Source organism: Carcharhinus amblyrhynchos, chromosome 4 (genome assembly GCF_965287045.1).
Source record: "Carcharhinus amblyrhynchos chromosome 4, sCarAmb.v2.hapA, whole genome shotgun sequence".
NCBI lineage: Eukaryota > Metazoa > Chordata > Chondrichthyes > Carcharhiniformes > Carcharhinidae > Carcharhinus > Carcharhinus amblyrhynchos.
In genome coordinates this window covers 19365460-19390892 of record NC_137327.1, presented here as the reverse complement: position 1 = coordinate 19390892, position 25433 = coordinate 19365460, and the positions used below count along the sequence as shown (strand labels likewise).

The 25433-nt window shown below is 40.0% G+C and overlaps 1 protein-coding gene across 2 annotated transcripts in view; it reads left to right on the top strand.

Moving 5' to 3' along the window:
• The window catches only part of vps9d1 (VPS9 domain containing 1), an 81742-nt gene that overhangs the window by 38408 nt on the left and 17901 nt on the right, over positions 1–25433 (top strand). Inside the window, exons 11-15 of one of the 2 annotated variants that reach the window (XM_080186782.1) lie at positions 1286–1415; positions 4320–4525; positions 8344–8428; positions 22929–23033; positions 23460–24395. In XM_080186782.1, the coding sequence (XP_080042908.1) occupies positions 1286–1415; positions 4320–4525; positions 8344–8428; positions 22929–23033; positions 23460–23499 (566 nt within the window). In that variant the 3' untranslated portion in view covers positions 23500–24395. Of the gene's footprint in view, positions 1–1285; positions 1416–4319; positions 4526–8343; positions 8429–22928; positions 23034–23459; positions 24396–25433 lie in introns of those variants that run through there. The other variant, XM_080186781.1, reaches the window with a different exon arrangement.

The window sequence follows — 25433 nt, the reverse complement described above, 5'->3', positions numbered from 1 at the left end:
ATTCTTCTGATTGATTGCATTGTATAACACTGGCCCATGTTAATATTCCATATTTAATTACTCATGTATTGCAACACAAGTTTCTGCATCCAAGTTGCTCAAGTAAAGAAAAAATGGAAATTGTACCTTTCACAAAAGTTCTAAAACATTGTGCACAAATTGGTTGAGAAATGTGAAGGTGCGGGATGGGACAAAAATTGAAAATGATAAAAAATCGGATTGGGTTTAATGTCTCATTAAAGACAATATTTTGCATAGCAAAGCACTATCTCAATACCGGATTGGATTTTTCAGTATCTGCTCTTGTTTTTGAACCTATAATGTGATGATATTGCAATTGCAATTTTTTTGGATAAAAAATACTGGGCCGCATGACCTGGCAATCCTTGACCTGGAAACAATACCAACAGGAAGAACATTTAAACAAAAGCTGTGTGGATGGTAGATAGAAAGGAAATCCGAACCTCCCAAGGAGAGCAATAAGCAGAGGAGCTGAAAGTGAAATCAATTAGTGCACAGATGTAGGCACAGACAGAGGAATACAGAGAACTCTTGTGAGGAGAAGGAGCAGATCACTCAGTAAGAGTTCAGTTTTTTTGTTCGGCAGAAAAGGAGACAGGAGCTGTCTGGAGCTAATGTGCGAACTGGCTGAAAAGGTCTAAAACCTGGAAAGCTACATGAGTAGCTCAGAGCTAATGAGCTGGGTGTTTTCCTAGAAGTGACCAAATTGTGAACTGGGTATTATTGTTTGGTTGTTTGAAATGATACAGCACCAGGACTTTAATGACCCAAGAGAGTGTGGTCGTAGAAATGTGCCTTGCTGATGGTTGTATGGTACTCGTGAAACTCAGAGGTGAAAACTGTTGATGGATAGGATCCTTTACCTGCCTTTTATGAATAAAGGACATGATATTGTGGAATGTTATGGCTATGTAGTGCCACATGTCCACAGGAGTGATGCAAATTCTTGTGGCTTTATAATACATGCCTTTGTTGTATTGACTATTTAAAGTGAAATGCATCTTTTTACTTGAAGTATTATTTGCCTATTAATTCACATCAATTTGCATTGGTTCTCATCTGTGATAAAAATACAAAATCTGAAATTTGTTTGGTAACATTTTCATTTGAGAGTCATTCAATAAAGTTTGATTTAGGGTTCCTCTCGCATAGCAATATGCAACTTAGAATGTTAGAAATTGTATATAAACAGGATATTGTCTTTTCAGGTTGCATGAATGCCATTTTTATTTAACTTTCTTGTCTGCCATTTTACTTTCTACAGACAGGTTACTGTCCTTATGCGTTCTGGCTTTTGAACCTCTCAACACTGCTACTGGGAAAGACCAATGTTTGGCCAGCATTGAGGAAGCTTTGTTCCGGCCTATCTGGTTGTTCCTTTTGGCTCTGTTTAGGTATTATAATACATGTCAATCTTAAAATGAATGGAAATTTGAATGTTTAATTTTGGAGGAAAAATATTTCTTTTGAATGCAGAAGAAACCAAATTTTAATTGTAGTTTTAAAGTTGAGCTGAATATGGTTAGAAAAATTGTTTTCTTGTAAAATACTGTGTACTGTAATGTCTGATGTGATAGTTCAAGAATGTTTGTAACTTTTTCAACAAAGAAACGTAATATGCTATTATCAAAAGGGATAACGGTAAATGTAGGATTTCATTGTTTCAACTCTTGCGTTTAAAATCTATGCGTTCCTGTTGTGCTTCATTACTGGTGACCATGCATCAACTGCCTTAGCAATATGCTTTGGAATCTGTTCCCTAAATCTCCCCACACATTGTCCTCTTTTGTCATCTATTTAATCACACCTAGGTTTTGGTCACCCTGCCTAATTTTTGCGTTGTGTTTGTTTTTCCTGCATCTCTATGAAGCACCTTTGGAACATTTTTCTGCACTTAGGCACGATCTCTAAATGCAAAATGATAATGAGAAAGAGAAGAAGGAATATATATATATATATATGACAAGATTCTTTAGCAATGAACCATGACAATTATACTTCCAGTAAAAAGTCTGACAACACCAGGTTTTAGTCCAACTGATCTATTTGATAGTAAACTCACTAGCTTTTGAGGGGATTCCCTCTTCTTCAGGTGAATGGAGAGTTCTGGCCTCAGACAGAGCATATTAAGCACAGACAGTTTACAGATTACTTCCGACATAAATTATACTTCCGACAGCAAGGATGGAATTTAACACCCTCCCTGCAAGACAAGTTTGGAGGGGATGTTTAACTGGACAGGAGAGTGCATGGTGGCAATCCCATCATCTTCCCATCTCTCCCTCAATTAAGTCTGGGTTAGAAGAGACTGCTAAAAGTTGCCCCTTAGAGTCGTGAGATGCATAGGTTAGAGGGATTAGCCGGTAAATATGTGGGGATCTGGGGGTAAGGTCTGGGTGGGATTGTGGTCAGTGCAGACTCAATGGGCAGAATGGCCTCCTGCTGCACTGTAGGGTTTCTATGATTCTATGATATCTGAAGAGATATTAGAAGAGACTTCTAACCCAGACTTAATGAATGGCCTTCTTGCCCCGTCAGTAATTAATACTCACTCAAAGGCCTCATCCAGCCATTACTAGTATTCAACTAACAGCAGACAAGGCAGTTAGAATCATAGAGGTTTACAGCGTGGAAACGGACCCTTCGGCCCAACTTATCCTTGCCGCCCCTTTTTTGAAACACGAAGCTAGTCCCAATTGCCCACGTTTGGCCCATATTCCTCTATATCCATCTTACCAATGTCAAACTCCAAAAGCAAACCCCAATTCAGAGGTCAGCAATCCATGGCATGCGTGATTTTGTCTGGCACTCACACTGTCAATTAATGGAATGAAAAATTCTGAAGAAAAAATTGTCATTTATTTATCCAGTGAAGGTATGTTAATTGATAAAGCTATAGAATTTAAATTGTAAATACTTCTGTTTTTCTCGTTACTAGGACATTTTAAAATCCCAATTTGCTGTTTACAGGGGTGGCACGGTAGCACAGTGGTTAGCATATTCTTCACAGCTCCAGGGGCTTGGGTTCGATTCCTGGCTTGGGTCACTGTGTGGAGTTTGTACATTCTCCTTGTGTCTGCGTGGATTTCCTCCCACAGTCCAAAGATGTGCAGGTTAGGTTGATTGGCCATGCTAAAAGTTGCCCCTTAGAGTCGTGAGATGCATAGGTTAGAGGGATTAGCCGGTAAATATGTGGGGATCTGGGGGTAAGGCCTGGGTGGGATTGTGGTCGGTGCAGACTCAATGGGCCGAATGGCCTCCTGCTGCACTGTAGGGTTTCTGTGATTCTATGATATCTGTCTTACGTAATGTGGACTGTGCACTGTGTTCGATATTGTGTGCCATCTACTGATTCTACTGATGAACTTTATCCCAGGGTCTTAAAAGAAGTGGCTAGTGAGACCGTTGATGCATTAAGTTCACTCTTCCAAAATTCCCTCAAATTCAGCAAAGATGCCATTGGATTGGAAAATAACAAATATAACTTCATGGTCATTATTAGACTCTTAATTCCAGATTGTTTTCTGATTGAATTAAAATTTGCTGTGATAGGATTTGAACCCACATCTCCCAATCTTTTTCTGGGTCTCTGGGTTACTAGTCCAGTGACAATGCCACTATACCATTGCCTCCCCCTGTGAGTGGTGTGCCATAGGGATCATGCTGGGATCTCACCTTTTTACACCTTATATAAATGACTTGAATTAAGGCACCAAAGTTGCTAAATATGTTGATACAAAGATAGGTATGAAAATAAGTTGTGAAGAGGACATAAGGAGGCTGCAATGGGACATGGATTGGTTAAGTTAGTGGGCAAAGTTCTGCTAAATTGAGTATAATGCAGGTAAATGTGAAGTTGACAGTTCAATAATGTCAGATGTTACAAATTTCAGCATCAACTCCATCATGGATTTTGCAGAGGCAGAATAAGGAAATAGGTTGGCAATTTAAATATTTGATTAAAACCGTTTTGTGGAATTCACAGTGGGTAGCCATGTTTTAGAAAGCCCAGAAACTAAAGGGATGAAAGGACAGTTTTGGGGAGATTAAGTGCCTTTACATAATTTGTGCAAAGATCCTGTCAAATCAAAAAGTCACATGCTGTGAAGTTAAAACTCAACAGCATGCGGGAAAACCTGGACTTCTGGATTTCCTGTTAACACCCAAGTCATTATGCAAGAATGAGAGCAGATTCCAAGTGCATTGACTTCCTTCCTAGAGTAATGTGAGAGACAAAGGAGCCTCAGCAGTCACAATGTAGTAAAATGTGTATAACATTCACTCTTTTTTTCTTTTAGAAAAGTGAATGTACAGAGGGAAATAGCTCTCGAAAAGAGCATGAAATTATACAAGACCATTGGCCCAGCAGATATTGGTGTTGCAGCTAAGCTTTTCCCCAAGGAATCTGCGTCTTCAAATGATTCCTACCCTTATGAAGTGGCAGTGCAAGAGTTAAGGTTAATAACCAAAGAATATTGTCCACAAAAAAAGCTTGAATGTATTGGTAAGCATTTAATATATTTACTGAAGTTCATGGAACCTTCTTTGTTTATTGGATAGCTAGCTTCCAGGCAGTTCAGTTAGATTGATTGTGTGTTCAATTTATATTAGTCATAATTTCACTTTGATCCTTTGAAATTACAAATTGCCTATTTACAAAATGTTAACTCAAAATCAAGTGCAGCAGATGCTTGAAATTTCAAATATAAGCACACAAGGTTTGGAAACACTGAGCAGATAAGGCAGTGTCAGTGGAGAAAACCAGTTAACATTTCACTCTTCATACGGACATGAAGACCTTATGGATGAATAAGGTAAAATAAAGGAGAATGAGGAAAGGCACATGCACAATAGGGGAAAAAAAACCTGCAGAGTGCTTAAGTGGCAAACCAGAAATGGTTCAATGATACAAGTGAAATAATTAATGGAAACTGTAATAAGATAAATGAGAGAAATAAAATACTTGTACAGTATGTGATATACAAGTCAACAAAGAGGAGAGCGATAGACAACTGAAATGGGATCATGATAAACAAGCTTGGGTGATCTTGTGTTAATTGTAATTGGGAGTTTAATTCAAGTGATGGGCATTAATGGACATTCATTTGTGCCCATATCTAGGAGCAGGCTGAAACTGATTGCTGTGTTGTACATGCAAAATATGTAATGTAAATTGAAGTTTATAAATGCATGAAGACTGTGCTAACAGTTCTATCCCTCACCACCTTGCTATGGTTGGTTCCTCTTTCAGCTTTTCCCATGTTACACGGAGTCACCACCATGCCGGATTATCAAAATCATTTTTGGATTTGGCAGGTGATTTTACAGCTGAAGGTTCTTCCTGCCGCTAACCTTCCCTATTTGTCTGGGCAGGGATCCGATACAGATGGGCTAGCTTGCACTAATGATTAGGTTCTACCATAGGCAGCAGGTCCTGGAGAGGGACTTAAACCCACACAGAGGCAGGAAAGCTACCCATTGAACCGTTCCATCTCTCCCTTCACCGCTGGGCTATCTGAATTCTAAATACTGGGAGTCAGGTAGAAGGAGAAAAATTGACACGCACAAATTTGAAAGCATGGTGTTCTACTCCCATTGGTTGTCCTCTTCACTGACACTGTTTGACCTGCTAAGTGTTCTCAACATTTCTGTTTCAGTTGTAAACTGTCATAAATCTGATCAAATGTGTAAGTCCCTGACTGCTTGTTCTTTAATATCTTAATTTTTTTAAACATCATGTCACCACAACTATGAATCAAAGATGGTGAAAACTCCATCTAAATTTTCAAGTTTATTTATTAGTGTCACAAGTAGGCTTACACTAATATCACAATGAAGTTACTGTGAAAATCCCCAGTTGCCACACTCTGGCATCTGTTCAGGTACACTGAGGGAAAGTTTTAGCATGACCAATGCATCAACGGTGGAAGGAAACCGGAGCACCTGGAGGAAACCCATGCAGACACTGGGAGAACGTGCAGATTTCACACAGACAGTGACTCAAGCCGGAATCGAACCCTTGTCTCTGGCCCTTAAGGCAGCAATGCTAACCATTGTGCCACCGTGCTATGCTACAAAATGGCAGTTGGTGATCAAGACAATCCAATGGAATTTTTTCTCCTCTCCCTCAGCAACAGTTCTTGCAGCACTGCCTCATTGTTGTCACATGAAGGCAAAACCTTGTCCTAAATAAACACTTCATCCAGTTTTTTAGAACACCAGACGCTAATAAAATAGAAACAAACTTACCACGAAGCATAACATTGATTTTCAAATTTCAGTATTTTTTATGTCCATTGCCTGAGAGGTAAACTACAGGTATAGATGGGAACATATTTTTCTGTTGACCGCGACTAAGATAAACTATCCATCATCCTTCTTGATCTGTCCATGGCCTTTACATGCATGGTCACACCATCCTCCTCCAACGCCTCTCCACCTTCATCAACTGGTGGTTCCATTCTCAGCCATTCGGTTGTAGCCACAGCATCAACTGCAATGCCTTCCCTTTCTACTTTGCAGCATTAATTCGGGTGTCCCCATGGAATCTGTCCCTTCCTATTTCTCATCTACGTGCTGCCTTTTGGCAACATCATCCAAAAATACAGCACCAATTTCCACATGTGTGCCGATGACACTTTATTTCTACCTCAACACCACCTTTTTCAGTATGTTCACTTTCTCCAAAGTGTCGGACTGATTGACTGGCGCCCAGAGCTTACTGAATAGAAATTTACTTCCATAAATTGGGAAGACAAAAAAAGTAACTGGGTTAAATTTTAGTGTGAACTTCAGGCTAGACATTTGGTCCCGAGTCCCCACTTGTTGGCAGTACGTCTGGCTTGGTGATTTTACTGCCAAGCTCTAGGCCTGCTGCCCAGTTAAAGGTGCTAAGAGGTCTGCTGATGTTGCTGCCTTACTCAGAGAGCTGACATTCTGAAGCCTCATCAGCCCATCAGAAGAGGTAAGCAATGCTGAGCAAGGTCAAAGGAGCCTTAAAATGGAAACATGCTTTGACCACTGTGTAAAAATTAAAAATTAGGTGAATGAAGGCAGTAGAACCTATGGGACAGAGGGAAAACCTCTCCAGGGGGCGACCTCCTACTCCAATGAAACACTGGGCTGCTGCAGGGTAGCTATTTTCATGACATTGGTGGCCTTCCTGGTGGCAGGAGGCTGTTTCTCTGTCAGCAAGATGCCTACAGTCCCTTATAATGGTCCAGAATTGTGCGAACCAGCAGTCTGCCTCCCTGGAGCAGGCAGCCAATCTGTCTTACAGTCCAGCTTATCCCCATCACTGGGAAACCTCTCTGGGGTAGGATATTGACCGTTAGATGAGCTAATTACATCCACCACATCACTAAGATTGCTTGTTTCCACCTCTGTAACATCGGAGCAGAATTAGGCCACTCAGCCCATTGAGTCTGCTCCGCTATTCAATCATGGCTGATAGTTTTCTCATCCCCATTCTCCCTGATCCTCTTACTAATCAGGAATCTATTTATCTCTGTCTTAATGACAGCCAGTGACCTGGCCTCCACAGCCTTCAGCGACAAAGAGTTCCACAGATTCACCACTTTCCCCAAGTTCCTCTTCATTTCTGTTTTAAAGGATCATCCCTTTACCCTAAGGTTGTGCCTGTCTCTGCCCCTGCTTTAACTTATCTGCCTGAATCCCACCGCTATGACTTTGTTACCTATAGACTTGACTATTGCAGCTGACCCCATGAAACTCTCCCACCTTCTCTATTTTCTGTAAATTTGACATCCTCCAAAGCTCTATTGCCTGTGTCCTAACTTGCATCATCTCCCATTTATCCATCATTCCTGTGCTCACTGACGATTGTCTCCGATTGAGCAATATCTTACTTTACAAACACCTATTCTTGTTTCCATATCTTTCCTTGGCCTTGCTGCTCACTGTATATATAATCTTCAGACTCACAAACATCAATTTCTGTTCTCCACTCTGGTCTTGTGAAAAATCCAAAATTTACTCATTGTTATCACAGAAAGCAGTGTCTTCAGCTACCAAATTCCTAAGCTCTGGAATTCCCTCCCTGAATCTCTCCACCCCTCTTTTCCTCCTTTAAGATGTCCTTTATAACCTGCCTCCAATCTTTTGTTTATCTTCCCTAACATTTGCTTTCGTGGTTTGGTGTCGAGCTTTGTTTGATAAAACGCCTGCAAAATCACTTGGGATATTTTACAATCTTAAAAAAACCATGCAAGTTGTTGTTGCTAATTGCCCCCTATCGAGTACAGACTTTATGTATGAGTTGAATGTAACAGTTTATAATACTATTGTATTGTATTGCTGCAGTACGAACGCTGCGTCTTATCTGTGAGTGTGCTGAACATTACTGCAATTCTAAGGAGGCTGGTACCCTGCATGTTGCTTCTGCAATGTAAGTATTGTGTTTGCAGGTTTGTGGACTTTAATAAAGCAGCACATTGCTTAGTAATCTACTAATAATTTATTTTTAGATAATCTTTCAAGTGTAGTTTATCTGTTGGTTTTTGCACAATTGGCTGTTGGTTAACTTGATGTTGTTCATTTTATTTTGACGAAATTTCTGGTCCTCCGGCTCTGATCCTGTTCTTGTTTTCTTTCATGCTTCAGTTTCCTCAAACCTGTAAAGGTCCCTGGACTCCCTTGTACAATAGTTATTGTTTGCGCCTTTCCTCCTCATCTCTTTTCCCAGCATTCCAGTGACTGCAGCCAGCTTAACGACCACTAGCGTTGATCGGAAGTTGTCACACCAATCTTTTTCACCAAGTTCTCTGGAAGGTTCTAAATTTCCTTTGCAAACTTTTAAAGCAATCCCCATCTTAACTAAACTGTTAATACTCCAGCTTACTTTTCCACACTCCCACCCCATCCTTCAACATTTTATGCCTCCGTACCTATTCAGAGCAAGATCCCAACTTAGCCCCTTTGACTGTTAGTTGTGGAATTCCGTGCTAAAATCACTGCAGAAACTGATGCCTAGGTTTGTTTTGTAATACTACAAGTTACATAATTTACAGTCCACGTGCAAAAATTTATACATATTGCAGAAGAAAAATCTACAATTGTTTGGAAATACTGTACTATTACCTATATTACAAACTTCTGATATTATTCTGACAACTTTTTCCATTGTAAGTACAGACGTTGGAATTTATAATCAACATGTTAAAAATAATGACAGTGTCTGATTTCAAATCCCAATTATACTTTATCCTGCACTTCATCTGAAGATTAAAGTTAGTCTTTTGTAATTTTAGTTTGTTTCTTTTTGGGAGATTGGCGTGAAAGATGTTTAAAAATCATGTGCCTTTCAGCAGTTATTTCAATTAGAAATACCTGTACCCAATTTTATAATGAAAACTATCAATGTAAGCTTGTCTGCATTGTTATTACATCCCTGGGGTAGCACAGTGGTTAGCCCTACTGCCTCATAGCGCCAGGGACCGCGTATGATTCCCGGCTTCGTCACTGTCAATGTGGAGTTGCATGTTCTCCCTGTATTTGCATTGGTTTCCTCCAGGTGTGCCGGTTTCCTCCCACAGTCCAAAAATGTGCAAGTTAGGTGCATTGGCCATGCTAAATTCTCTCTGTATACCCAAACAGGTGCCAGAGTGTGGCAACTTGGGGATTTTCACAGTAACTTCATTGCAGTGTTAATGTAAGCCTACTTGTGACTAATAAATAAATTTTAACTTTCCTCTGTGCAACATGGAGCTGCAATGAAATTGAGTACACTATTTAGCAGCAGAAAGTACTCGCCATCATCCTGCCATTAGTTCAACAGGTAAGATGAAAGAAAGTATGCTCTTAAACTGAGAATTGTATTCAGCATTACTCTCAGCAATTCTATATGGAGGGAAGTTTTTTAAATGGCTTATCCATCTGCTACATGTTCCTCTATATTTAGATTCTTATGTCGAATTTTATAGCACTGACAAAGATCATTCTGCTCAACAGGTCTATACTGATGTTTGTGTTCCACACAGACCTCCTCCTACTTTAGTTTATTTCATCCTATCATGATAGCTTTCTATCCTTGTCCCTTCATGTGAAAATTATCTTTGGTATCTCTATCAAATCTGTTTAAGTTTATTTATTAGTGTCACAAGTAGGCTTACATTTACACTGCAATGAAGTTACTGTGAGAATCCCCTAGTCGCCACACTCCAGCGCCTGTTGGGATACACTGAGGGAGAATTTAGCACGGCCAATGCACCTAAGCAGCATGACTTTCAGACTGTGGGAGGAAACCGAAGCACCCGAAGGAAACACATGCAGACATGGGGAGAACGTGCAAACTCTGCACAGTGACCCAAGCCGGAAATCGAACCTGGATCCCTGGTGCTGTGAGGCAGCAGTGCTAACCACTGTGCCATGATGCCGCTCCGTACAGTACCTTATGATCACCAATTGCTCTCTATATGTGAGATTGAGAATTTATAGAAAACCATATAGAATCATACACTATTTTTGGATTTTTATTTAAGCAGCTGTAACTATATGTTGCTGAGTTCCAATGGTGTGATGTGCAATATATTGTGCTTGCCAAACTGTAATTATTTACCATTGCAATAAAACATACTTAGCTATAATTTCTCCCTGAAAATTAGTAAAGAGTACTTTGCACTTTGCTACCGGCAGTGTGCCAATATGCTCATTATTATTTATATAATGGCTCTGCTGCCACTTGTTTGGTGTAGGGCAGAATAACAACATGGGCCTCTTTCAACATGTATCATACACTCAAAATTCCCCCATTAGAGTTTCTGTCAGAACTCTTGGAGATTAAATACTTGGTAAGACTACATTTTCTTTTACATGCAATTGAGTTTATTTCCTGGGCCACACACAGGTATTTTAAAGATTGATTGATTGAAGAATTTGTGTTTGATCGCTCATAAAGTTAGCATTCTTTCTGTAAGTGCAACACCAACTATTTCAGGTAATTACTGGTTAGCACATATATTCCTTTCAGATCGTGTGGAGTTCTAAATGTAAGCAAACATTTTTATTCCAAATCTGACAAATGTTAAGAAATAAAAAGTTGGAATAATAATGTGAATGTATTTAGAACTTATTTTTTTCTCAGTGTCTTTTATCCTTCTCCCCTTTTTGTCGCTGCTTGACTACTTTCCCTGAAGACATTTATTTATTGCTGGAGTACAGCTGCAGGCCACCCTTGTATGTCTTGCCCTGTTTAAGCTATGATGATGAGTGTTGACAGATCTTTCAGTTGTAAGAGTTCTAACAGCAGAGTTCTCTCCTGTCTGTCTGATATCAGTGCATGGCCCATTTTCAACGGGTTGCTGGATAGCAATCTGAATGGGCAACTCTGGGTATTTTTTTTTGTTCTCTTCCCGAGCAGGGACATTGGGCCAACTGTAATACCCTAATGAGCTCATTATACTGTTAACAAAATGTTATCATGGTGTATGGTAGTGGAAGTGGCCTAGAACCTAATTCTGATATGTCTGTTAAAGGTAATTAAAGCCCAGAAAATATATCGGCTGCTTCATCTAACACTATCCTTTGTGTTCCCTTCTCACACACGTTCCCATTTTCCATTCCCCAGCTAGTAGAGCCCAAGGCCCTCACCATCTTCCCCACACCATTCACAGTCTTTTACCTGTGTAATCAGCACCCAGGAGATACAGAACAAAGAGAGAAAGTTACAGCACAGAAACAGGCCCTTCGACCCTCTAAGCCTGCACTGACCATGCTGCCCATCTGAACTAGAGCCCCCAACACATCCAGGGACCATATCCCTCCGTTCCCATCCTATTCGTGTATTTGTTGTCATGCCCCTTAAAAGTCACTATCGCATCTGCTTCCACTACCTTGCTCAGCAATAAGTTCCAGGCACCCACCATCCTCTGTGTAAAAAAAAACTTGCCTTGTACATCTTCTTTAAACCTTGCCCCTCGCACATTAAACCAAACCCCTGGTAATTGACTCTGGGGAAAAAAGTGTGGGGATTTTGTGTTGGACAGGAATACAGGAAAGTGAAACTTTTGAAAGATTTGAAATTACCTCATTTCAGGCTGAATTTGTATAGTTGGCTTTCAACCAGAGGTCAGTTTTTATTGTGGTTACCAGCTCCAAACAGATTGTGCGACCCTGCCCTCTCTTACCCCCCACCACCACCACCACCAACATGGTAGAATAAACAGCTGAATAAACTATTGGCAAGTCACTTTTTAAAGAAAAACAATATGGACAAATTAGAATTGGTTATAATGAGAGGCAATAAAATTGAAGAGAACCAGAGAAGAGGGAAAGATGAAGGGAAGTCTCAGTGAACAGTAAAATGTACATTAAATTGTGTTTTGTAGAATAATGCTGTTTATAACATTAAAGCTCTTGTGGGGCTCTATTACTAACTTTAATGTCTGGGAGCTGAAAATATTGTTGAAAACAAATGGTCAACCAAAGAAGCTTAGGATTTTCCTAAAAATAAAGTTTAGTAGTTCATAAATATATTTTTAAAAAATAAAGTAATAGGAATAAGATAAAAGGTATAATTCTAAAGGGAACACAGTGGCAGGGGGACCTTGGTGTGCGTATACCTAAATCATTGAAGGTGCAGGACAAGTTGAGTGAATGGTTAATAAAGCGTACTGTATCTTGAGGTTTATTAATAGAGCCACAGAGTACAAGAGCAAGGAGTTATGTTGATTTGTTCTAAGTCACTAGTTCAGCCTCTGCTAGAATATTGAGTCCAGTTCTGGACTCCAGACTGTTTTGGAAGAGGGTGAAGACAAGATTCACAATGGTTCCAGGGATGAGGAGTTTTAGTAATGAAGCTAGACTGGAGAAGTTGGGATTGATTTCCTTGGAGAAAAGAAGGCCAAGAGGAGATTTGACAGAAATATTCAAAATCATGGTTACAGGCTAAAGTAAGTTGAAGAAATCGTTTCCACTCGTGAAAGGCTCGAGAACGAAAGGGCACAGATTTAAAGTTAGTTGAAGAAGCAAAAGTGATTCGAGGAGAAACTTTTTTGCACAGCACATTGTGAGGGTTTTAAATTCACAGTCTGATAGTGTGGTGGAGGCAGGTTCAATTGAAGTATTCAGAAAGGGATTGGACTGTTTATCCAAAAGGGAAGAATGTACAGGGTTATGCAAGAATGGTACTAGGTAAATTGCTCATACGGAGGGCCAGTGCAGACATGATAGGCCAAATGGCTGCTTCACGTGCTGTAACAATTCTGAGATTATATGAATGCATTTTTGGTAAATCAGTAACATTTAAGATTTTCTTAAGTTACCATATCGAAAAAAAAAGTTGATGAGTTTTTAATTTGATCATATAGTGCACTTAATTTTTTTCAGTTCTTGCTAATGGCTCCAGGAAGCATTCAGGCATTAATGTGCAGCTAGGCTGATTTTAAACTAAGAATGCTAAAAGAACTGTGCTCAAGAATAATCTGTGTTAAATTTCTGGTTTCCAAAGATCTGGTATTAAGTTGAATCCTTTAGTTCAACTATGAACTGTCTGATCTCTAATTAAACACCAATTATTGAATCAGGTAAAAGCGTGGTCGTTCAGACAAATATTTGGATTACACAATACAAACCACAACTTGCCTAAGAAATGTTGGCATAGAATCTTAGTCTCCCGGCAGAATGTTTACACCAGCCTTAGTGTTTTTTGTGGAATCCCCAAGATTGCTCTGTGCTATTGCAATGTAATACTAAAGTCAATTAGAGACAAGTAGAACTAATTACATTTGAGAATGTTGAGAGAGACTTAAGGGCTTATTTTAAAATTATGAATTTTTTTACATAAAGGGTTATTGTAACATGGAATGCATTAGCATGTCATTCTTGAAATAGGTACTTATAACATTGTCTAAAATTGATTTGGATAACTATTTCAAAAGAAAAAATATTAAATGGAAGAGCAGGAAAATTGTCATAAAATGAATAAATCCGGCCAGAGTTAACACAGATATGATATCCATGTATGCTGTATTTTACGGGATTTCCACATTCACTGTAGGTTGTCACTTATGAGTGGATAAGTTAATTCCTGGCAGGCTGAAGATTCACTGCTGGGTCTGTTGTTGCACAGCCTCAGAGTAAAGAGATGTCCCTTTAGAACAGAGATGGGGAGGAATTTCTTCAGCCAGAGTCAATTCCTAGGGTGGTGAATTTATGGAATTCATTGCCACAGAAGGCTGGGGAGGTCAGGTTCATTGAATGTATTTAAGACAGAGGTGGATAGGTTCTTACTGGCAAGGGGATCAAAGGTTACGAAGGTAAGGTTGGGGAATGGGGTTCAGAAACTTATCAGCCATGATTGAATGGCAGAGCCGACTCAATTGGCCTAATTCTGCTCCCATGTCTTATGATATTACGCTCTTAATGTTTTTGGTTTAAGTAACTTATACTGACAAGAAGACACAAAGGGAAGGAATCCTCATCTTCAGAACCTGGCCAGTAACCAATGGAGCAGATCATATCCCCCACCGCCTCGTTTTTGTGGAATCTAGATGGTTATTATTCCATTCAAATCAGAAATTTTGACAACGGACTAGTGATCCACTCCAGCAGATAATCTACCCCAAAGGCTCCAGGTCGCGGGAACCGTGGTGCACAAAGGCTGTGTTGAACCTAGTCAGGAGGAAAAGGAAGGTGTACAAGAGGTTCAGGGAATTAGGAGAGGTTAAAGATCTTGAGGAGTATAAGGACTGTAGGAAGGAACTTAAAAGGGAAATTAGGAGAGCCAGAAGGGGTCATGAGAAGACCTTGGCGGGTAAGATTAAGGAGAATCCCAAGGCCTTCTATAAATATGTGAAAGGTAAAAGGATAAGAAGAGAAGGGATAGGACCTATAAAAGGTGAGGGGGGAAAGGTTTGTGTGGAACCAGAAGAAATGGCAGAGGTGCTTAACGAGCACTTCGCCTCAGTATTCACGGTGGAAGATGATCTGGGAGATTTTGTTATGGATTTGCAGCAGATGGAAAAGATTGAGTACGTGAATATTAAGGAGGAGGATGTGTTGGAACTTCTGAATTCTATCAAGGTAGATAAGTCGCCTGGACCAGATGGGATGTACCCCAGGATACTGTGGGAGGCGAGGGAAGAGATTGCAGAGCCCCTGGCGATGATCTTTGCGTCGTCAATGGAGACGGGAGAGGTTCTGGAGGATTGGAGGATTGCGGATATAGTGCCTATTTTCAAGAAAGGGAACAGAGATAGCCCGGGAAATTACCGACCGGTGAGTCTGACCTCTGTGGTTGGTAAGCTGATGGAGAGGCTTCTGAGGGACAAGATTTACAAACATTTGGAGAGGCTTGACATGATCAGGAATAGTCAGCATGGATTTGTCAAGGGCAGGTCGTGCCTTACAAGCCTAGTTGAGTTCTTCGATAATGTGACTGAACACATCGACGAAGGAAGTGCCGTGGACGTAGTGAACATGGACTTCAGCAAGGCGTTTGATAAGGTCCCCCATGCAAGACTTCTTGAGAAGGTGAGAGGGCATGGGATCCAAGGGCCTTTGGCCTTGTGGGTTCAGAACTGGCTTGCCTGCAGAAGGCAGAGAGTGGTTGTGGATGGGGCTTTTTCTGAATGGAGGTCAGTCACCAGCGGAGTGCCTCAAGGATCTGTTCTGGGACCCTTGTTGTTTGTCATTTTCATAAATGACCTGGATGAGGAAGTGGAGGGATGGGTAAGTAAGTTCGCTGATGACACTAAGGTTGGTGGTGTTGTGGATGGTCTGGAAGGATGGCAAAAGTTGCAGCAGGACATAGATAGGATGCAGGACTGGGCGGAGAAGTGGCAGATGGACTTCAACGCGGATAAATGTGTAGTCGTCCATTTTGGCAGAACCAACGGGATGAACGAGTACACTATCAAGGGCAGAAGTCTGAGTAGTGTTGAAGAGCAGAAGGATCTTGGGGTCGGGGTCCGGGTCCACAGGACTCTTAAATCGGCCTCGCAGGTGGAGGAGGTGGTCAAGAAGGCGTATGGTGTACTGGCCTTCATTAATCGAGGGATTGAGTTTAGGAGTCGAGAGGTAATGCTGCAACTTTATAAGACCCTTGTCAGGCCTCATTTAGAGTATTGTGTGCAGTTCTGGTCGCCTCACTATAGGAAAGATGTAGAAGCTATTGAGAGGGTACAGAGGAGATTTACAAGGATGTTGCCTGGACTGGGAGGCATGCCTTATGAAGTTAGGTTGAGGGAGCTGGGACTCTTTTCCCTGGAGAGACAAAGGTTGAGAGGCGACCTGATAGAAGTTTACAAAATGTTGAGAGGAATAGATAGGGTGGACTCTCAGAGGCTATTTCCCCGGGTTGAAATGGTTACTACGAGAGGACACAGATTTAAGGTGCAGGGAGGGAAGTTCAGAAGTGATGTTAGGGGTAAGTTTTTCACTCAGAGGGTGGTGAGTGAATGGAATCGGCTGCCGTCAGTGGTGGTGGAGGCGAACTCGCTGGGGTCTTTTAAAAGACTTCTGGATGAGTATATGGGGTTTAATGAGATTGAGGGTTATAGATAGGTCTGTAGGTTGGTAGGTGTTGATGTGATCGGCGCAACTCGTGGGCCGAAGGGCCTGTTTGTGCTGTAGTGTTCTATGTTCTATATCTCTGTTGGCTGATAGTTTGAGTGAAATCCATTAGCAAAACCCACGTTATAACACAATGCCACGCCTAGCTGCCTCATTCATTCTGTACATGGAGCTTACTCAGTTGTTACCTCTTAATATGAGAGCAAATAGAAATGCCCACTTCCTTATAACATTAACTTTATAAAGTATTCAAGAGAGTCAACAAACCTCCTTTGCTCGTGTCAAAATCTGGCTGTGCGCCAGAGTGGAATTATCTTCCAGCTATGGTCAAAACCCAACAGACGTGAGACTGACTGACTTGGAAGGTTCTTGGATAACTTTAATGCACTTCTGACTCTGGAATTACACCACTACTTACATGTAAAACTTCATCTCAACGAAACATAAGTAGCTGTATTATTAGTTTAATTTGAAGATGTTTAATTGTTCACAGCTTTAAATTGTAATATGTTGTTCAATATTATGATCACTAATACCTAGGGTGCCTTCACTGAGGCCATTAACCCTGCCTCATTTCACATAATCAGATCTTTTAATCCCAACTCTTGAAAGTTGGAACCAATTAATATCATTCATACCATTAATATTTCTGTACTGCCAATATTGAGCTTACTTCAGGTATGAGCGTTTTAGTAATCAAAACTGGCATCCCAAACACAATTTCAGTATAGAGATTAGTGATCAAGATTGAGGCAAATTGTTGGTCTATTTAAATTAATGGATCTGTTTTTATTTTCAAAACGAATTATGTTAAATTATATTTTAATATCAAAATAAGTGAGACTGTATAAACACCCCATCTACCAAGTCAAGCTATTGTATTTGATAATTAATTCCTTTTTAAAGAAGCCACATAGTTTGTTCACTTTCAAGGGACCTAAAATCTGTCCCTATTAAATACCAGTGGTGCCACAGATTGACCAAGTTGGCTAAAGATTCGGCAGGAACAAGTGAACAGGTTGGATCTTTGTGTCAGTTTAATCAATCCATGGTTATTTTTCTACTGATAACAATTACTAAATTCCATATTTCTTAAAAATCCAACTCAGCTTCTCAGAGTGGCATATTGGGATTCAAACTCTCTTTCTTTGGGATGAATCCTCGGGATTACACGTCCAGTAACGTAACCATTACAGGAGACAAAGGCATTAGACTTTGCAGCTGGAATGATGGTAAAACCACCAGCATCTGAAAATGACAGCAACTTCTGGTGCCTGCTATGATGAGTCAAGTGTGAAAATTCAAAAGTCACTTGTCCTGTTAAAACCACCAGTGGTGAAGTTACCACTGAGATCAATGTAATAGCATAAACTGGGGCTAAATGCCCATTTATTAAGAACTAAAATCACCAATGTGTTATACCTTGTCGGAGGAGACACAAGGAGCTAGTTTGCCATTTGTGAATATTTAATGAAGACAGGATTCTGGTGGAAAGAGATTTTATATCACAAAATTTAAAGCACATCACGGGGAGATCCAAATATGCAATTTTTTTTTCAGAATTCTATGGCTTCCAAACTTTTATCACTGTTGAAACTGCTTAATCCCACCAGGGTGCGTACACACACACACACACACACACACACACACACACACACACACACACACACACACACACACACACACACACACACCCTATCCACCATTCATGTCCTGTGGGTTATCTGTGTGCACTTTTGTTGTTGAGCATCCTACAAACATTGGTTCAAACATACATAGTCTTCATTGATCTTGCAATGCTTTGAGATACCTCATGGGCATGAAAGGCACTGTTTAAATGTGAATGTATCTCTCGTTCTTCAACTCTTAAGATTGCTGCCAAACACAAGATTGTTAGTAAACCTACATTTTTACTTCCATAAATCCATGACTCTGAATGAGATTGCTGAACTTATCGGTCAGAATTTTCCTATGGTGGGCAGGCCATGGACCTTGGGCCGATTTCCCAGTCTTGGGGTGAGCACAACCAGAAAATCCCAACTAGCATTTCTGGTCACAATCATCCTGTGGTCTTTGAGTATTTAAGTTGTAAACAGAGGTCCTTGCAAAACTTTTTATAATGTTTCATTTGGAGAGAGGGGAACTATCATCAGCAATAGAAATTTTTTTCTGCAAAGTTGGACCACTCAGAAGTAACATCATATTAGTCCAAATATAAACGGGATGCTAACTCTACAGGAATTCATTATTACTAGTACTTAACCATTGAGCTTCATGCTTAGCTTCTGATAAGCTCATTGTAAACAAAGGTTTGGAGAAGTGAATATAATTTATCCTAATTAATGTCTGTGCCTCCAATCCTGCATCAGTGTGTCAATTCACTGTTTAGTGATCATCAGTAAGAAAGTAATCTAATTTTTCACCTTCAGCCCTAAGAATAGTTATAGTTATTGCCTTAATTTTAGTTATCGTTATTGCCTTTACTTAGCACAGAAATCAGTCTACAAATAGTTAGCAGGAAAACTTGCTGAAACTCGGAATTTTAAACTCGAGTACGTGGGAAAGATCGTCCTGTTCTTACACGGAACATGTACATTCCAAATTAAGTAGCTCTAGATGTTTTCAGTAATCATTTAGTGAGATGTATAAATTGATTTCTCACTGTATAAAACTTAATTTGGTTTTGCTTCAGGCTACAAACAAACCTCTGCTTGCATGATACAATGAAAGTGGGAGTATGCGTGAGTAACTAGCTAACCACAACTTAAAATAGAAACGTAAAACCTTCACCCTCTGTCACGCATAGCCATTGTTGTCATTGTTTCTCAATGTTTGCTTATCAAGCATCTGTGCTTGTATGTCTGAGTACTTTGGCTGCTGCAATAATTGTAGTTCGTAGTTATTAGATTACTTGGCACAGTTCTCCTGCAGCAAGGGGATCCTATCTAACCTTAAGCAGTCCTTGAGCAAGCTTCCATAAATTAGAACATAGAACATAGAACACTACAGCACAAACAGGCCCTTCGGCCCACGAGTTGCGCCGATCACATCAACACCTACCAACCTACAGACCTATCTATAACCCTCAATCTCATTAAACCCCATATACTCATCCAGAAGTCTTTTAAAAGACCCCAGCGAGTTCGCCTCCACCACCACTGACGGCAGCCGATTTCATTCACTCACCACCCTCTGAGTGAAAAACTTACCCCTAACATCACTTCTGAACTTCCCTCCCTGCACCTTAAATCTGTGTCCTCTCATAGCAACCATTTCAACCCGGGGAAATAGCCTCTGAGAGTCCACCCTATCTATTCCTCTCAACATTTTGTAAACTTCTATCAGGTCGCCTCTCAACCTTCGTCTCTCCAGGGAAAAGAGTCCCAGCTCCCTCAACCTAACTTCATAAGGCATGCCTCCCAGTTCAGGCAACATCCTTGTAAATCTCCTCTGTACCCTCTCAATAGCTTCTACATCTTTCCTATAGGAATTCTCAGGGAATCTGTGAAAGTCGAAAGGCAGAATAGATCTGATTCATTAAACATCATTCTTTTTCTTCTTTGGTTTCAGTTACTGTGTCATTTTGACAAATCCAGGGTATCTTCTACGTATTTCCTCTTTTTTTTAATTTTGATGGGTGATGTTATTTCCATTCTCTCTCATTCGAGGAGTTCTGCAAAAGGTTTTAGATGAAGAAAACGATATTAATTCTGATAACCAACACTTGCTGAGGAAAACCTGATCTCCTGACAGCATATGAATGTCTTTCTTTATTTGGTTGAACTTCAAACATCATGCCTGTTTCATCTGATAAGCAGTCAAATTTAACAAAAACAAATTAAGTATGAAACTGGTGGCTTGATATTTTAATGGGTAAGAGCATTAATTGAAGAATCTGGACTTTCAGCTGTAGATATGTTGGAACACAGAAGCCACATATTCAAAAGCTGCTGTGTCCCAATTACTGGCCAAGTAAACACACAACCTAGAAAGCAAGCAAAAGCTCAACATCAATTTCAGAAAAAACTGCCAATTAAAAAAAAATGGTCCAAATATAGTAAATGGAAAGTCTGGTGGAATTGTTATTTAGCCTACACTTATCTTCAGCCTTCCTTCCCATAACTTACAGAAAAGTACGTTAGGGCGGGATTTTACGGCCTTGCTCGAGCAGATCGAAAATTCCCACCCGAGTCAACGGAGATTTCCATTGTTGGACCCTCACCCGCTCCAATTCTTTGGCGGACAAAAAGTAGAGTTTTGGCCAAAAAGTCAAATACAGTTATTAAAAGTATAAGATTTATTTGCATGTCGCTCCTATATTTTCCTTTCCATCCCCTTGAAATATTCAGCTTCATTTTTACATACTTTCACTGTTTTGGAATCCACAACAGGAGCATTGATCGGTTTCCTTCCTTCCTTTTCATACCAAACCTCCCATCCTATGAAACCAAATCAGACTAGGTTAGTATGTTGTTCTGAAGAAATAATTAATATTTAACAAATGAATGTATAAATAGTAGACAAAAATGAAAATGTAATTGTGCTATTAAATTTTGATGTTTTCTTTTTAAAGAACCCTGAGTACATGACCCCAACTACTTATGAAGCTCTCCTCAAAGCATCCGTTACTTCCATTTTTGTCCTGTCCCAACCTCTGACTTACCCAATCTCAACTAAATCCATTTTATCCCACTCACCCAATCTCTACCCAGATATGGTTTTTGCTTTCATTCGTCACTGCTGTGTGGTATTTTCAACTTGGGGGGTGGTGGGGGGGGAGTACAGTTTTATGTATTTGCATTTTCTGAGTTGAGGGAGGAGGGAGAAGCAGAATGTTCAAGTCCTATGGGGATTGTGAGCCCTGACATTTACACGAAAAAATTTTCTACATTTCATTTGAATGAAGCAACTTTGCTTCATATCCCACTAACCCACCCCATTTATAGCCATTTATTACGTAAGGCTTCACTCAGTAATGCATTGTGAATAGAACGTGTGGTAAAGAATAAATGTAATTCTGTTCCTACCAAGTAATAGCTTGCTTGTGACCATGACAGGTGCCTTGCTCTCTATCACCCACCTTTACCAATCCTATTAACCAATCCAACAGTTTTGAGAGTGGGGAAGGGTTTCAATCAGATAGTAGTGCAGTTATACACACTTCTCACACCGGTCACTTGTCTCAACTACTCTACCAAATGAAAATTTAGGTACGATAGCAATATTCTCAATTCTGTGAGGATCAACAATGCTAAAAATATTTAAATTCGAAAACGTGGCAACCAAAATCAAGTTAGAAAACATCTTTGTTTAAGAACTGTATCCATTCTCTCTCTAGCCAAGAATAAAGTGACAGATTACCAAAGAGGTTGGTAGACTTAATTTTTTTTTGTTGTTGGTAGACTTTGCATACAGTTATCAGGTGATACATATGGTGGAAATTGGAGACTGAGCCCAAATATTTGACAGTAAAAACACTAAGCAAGAACAGCCTGATACCAACTCTTTAAAAGAGCTTTTGAAACAGTGAGAGGGGGTATATGTGATATTCTTACGGATTGTGCAAGTTCAAGTTTACATTATGTTAGTTTGGGTTCCTCAGTTATTTCTTTGAGTGCCGTTTGTATGGCCACAAATTCACAGAAGAGCTATCTGACTAAGAACTGGCGACTTAGCACGGAGAGTTGAGATAAACCTATCATTATATAAGGATTATCTACATGTAATAGTGTCACTCGAACAACTATCCCCTCCCCAGATGGTTGGATCAGTCATAAGAAGGGCAAAAACTTGATGAATACAGCAAGGGATTGAATTAAAGATCTTTCTGGTTTCTGTTATCTCTTAATAAACTGGTCTTCAAATTTGGGAAACCTGAGAATTTTTTTTTAAATCTCAATGATCAAAACCACTAGAGGTGGCTTTATTTCGTAACTGTGTTAATAAATCATAATGCACAGCAAATTATGACACCAATTGTCACTTGCAAACGATTTGATTCAGACAAAAATAGCTCAATTCACCTCGTATCACCCAAAATATCATACTACTGAATATCTTCGTAGAGGCAGAATGTACTTCAACAGCAGGAGACTAGCTGCTCTTGATAGAATCTCAACCAATTTCACCAATTATTTATACATAAAAATTAATGTGTGTGAAGGAGAGGGTACGGGTGCAGGAGAATATCTTTGATCACTTGGGTTCTTCTGCTGGGTTCCTGCTAAATAAGATTTTAAATATTGTGGGGAAGGGCTTATTTAAAAGGCATGCAAATGAGTTAACACAAATTCATTACGTTTAATATTTGTGAAAATTCTTCTAGTGCCTTGTTTCATGTCAGTTATTTATTCTGCCTGTTTTGTGCCCTGTTGCAGCGGTGCCGATGATTTGCTGCCAATTTTGTCTTATGTGGTGCTGAAGAGTAATTTAACGCAGCTCGTTTCAGAGTGCGCAGCTTTGGAAGAATTTATTCATGAAGGGTAAGACTGACATTGAGGAACTGCAGTAATTTTAAAAAGGCGGTATGATTTTTAAAAATATTTAACTCGAAATATTGTTTCTAACTGACCCAAAGTCTCCAAGTGTGAAGAGAGTTTTGCAATTCTTCTCTAATTCAAAAACATTGAGGCTAATTATAGCATCCCTACATTTGACCTGACTGAGAGCGGCAAATAGAGTCAGGGTCAAACCTGGAACTTTACCAGAGTATATAGCTCAGTAGTGCCAAATCTTTCCTTTTTGGCACAATTCAAAAATAAAGTTTAGGAATCTGTTTTAAATTCCAGTACTGCTGACTTGTGCACGCACAGCAAATGCCAGACAATTGTGCTGCTGCTTTTTAAAAATATTTCTGTGTACAGAGGAAATAGACCTGTTAAATATATGAGGCAAGTTTTTTTTTACAGAGGGTGGTGGATGCCTGGAACTTGCTGCCGGGACAGCTAGTGGAAGCAGATACGATAGTGACTTTTAGGAGCATCTGGACAAATACATGAATAGGATGGCAATAAAGAGATATGATCTCCGGCAGAGAAGAGGGTTTTAGTTCAGTTGGGCAGCATGGTCGGTGCAGGCTTGGAGGGCCAAAGGACCTGTTCCTGTGCTGTAATTTTCTTTTATTCTTTGTGTGTATATTTAAAAATGTTCAGTATAAAATGGAATATGGTAATCGCCTAAAGTTAAGCAGAAATTATGAACTTTTTGGAATGTTTAAGTTTATTTATTACTGTCACAAGTATGCTTACATTAACACTGCAATGAAGTTTCTTTGAAAATCCCCTAGTCGCTACACTCAAGTGCCTGTTCAGGTACACTGAGGGAGAATTTAGCATGATCAATGCACCTAACCAGCACGTCTTTCAGACTGTGGATGGAAATTGAAACACCCAGAGGAAACCCACTCAGACACTGGGAGAAGTGCAGATTCTGCACCGACTGTGACCCAAGCCAGGAATCAATCCCAGGTCCCTGGTGCTGTGAGGTAGCAGTGCTAACCATTGTGCCATCATGCCACCTGAATTTGCAAGATGGGTGATTTTTTTTTTTAAGTGCAAATTTAGAAACAAACTAATGTCAGGTGGCTATCAGGAGAGAAATTAATGCTCAAAAGAAGTTAGACATGGCGAGCCCATTTAACCAACGATGCATTTGTTGTTCAAAGTGAAATGTATTCCTAAAATAGGCATTTTTTTAAACCAAACTGATAAATGAGATTTCACAAATACAAACTTAATTGTATACTCTTTCAGTCTTTAATCGTATTCAGGAAGAGAGCATTAACTGGGATTCGCAAGTGCGTCTATTTTGAGACGCAGACTGAAACTGGTTGTTGATTTTGCAGGTGCATGTTAGTAATGTGTGTAAATAAGTAATGTAAATAAAAGTTTATGTGTGTAAATATTCAGCTCCTTTTATATGTTTCACCGCCGACTGATCTGGAATAGAATGCTGGTCCTCTTCCGTGAACTTTCACAACATTTTGGTTTGATAACCTGAAACAAAATGACTCAGAACCGTTCCATTTCCAGCAAAACGCATCCATTTTTTAGATTGATATCATTTTTAAGGATCTAAAATGAATTGCAGTTGTAGTGGTTGATAATTGTTTCAATTTTTCAGATCACACAATTAACGGTGAATTAATCAGTTCAATTGAAACTGGTTTGGCAGCACAAGTGAGAAGCCAGCAATAATTTGTCTGGTGGTGACTGCTGCTGTGATCTGCTGTAGCTCCTCTCCTGTTTAATCTCTTGTGTGTCTTGGAGCGGAGTGCCTTTTTAAAAATACTTGAACTTTTTTTATGATCAGAATTTTACACTACTTGGTCGGAGGCATGTCTGACCCGGGAGCAAGTGACGTTGCGTAAGACATTAGGTTCACATCCCAAAGTTACCGTGCACTCTCAACATTGCAGTCAGCAGGCGTGAAAATCAGATCTGTGCCCACTGACAATTAAGAAGCTAATTTGAAGAATTTAACCTCCAATTTCTGGATTTTATGTTGCCTGTGTGATTTTCAGGTCAGTGCCCAGGAAACGGGGGCAGCCAAACTGTTTATGCTGATCTCTCATCCAAGGGCAGGATAATAGAGGGTAGGAGCAAAGGCAGGCTGAGTTGGTAGGAACTATTGAGAGTTTGGTATGGGCTTAGACTAGGGTATTGTGAAAATTTTCACTTCATCCTTTTGAGGTTTGTGTGTACAATTTGAATTTTTCAGGACGTTTCAGTCTTGCAACGTCTCTGAGATTTCCAACCTCTCCACATCCACAGCTCACACAATTTCCATCTCTGCACATGGAGCTTATGTATTTAATAAGGAGCACATCTGAGGAGGAAGACAGGGCCCTTAGAGGGAGGAAGCCAGGTGGTCGCAGGCTCCAC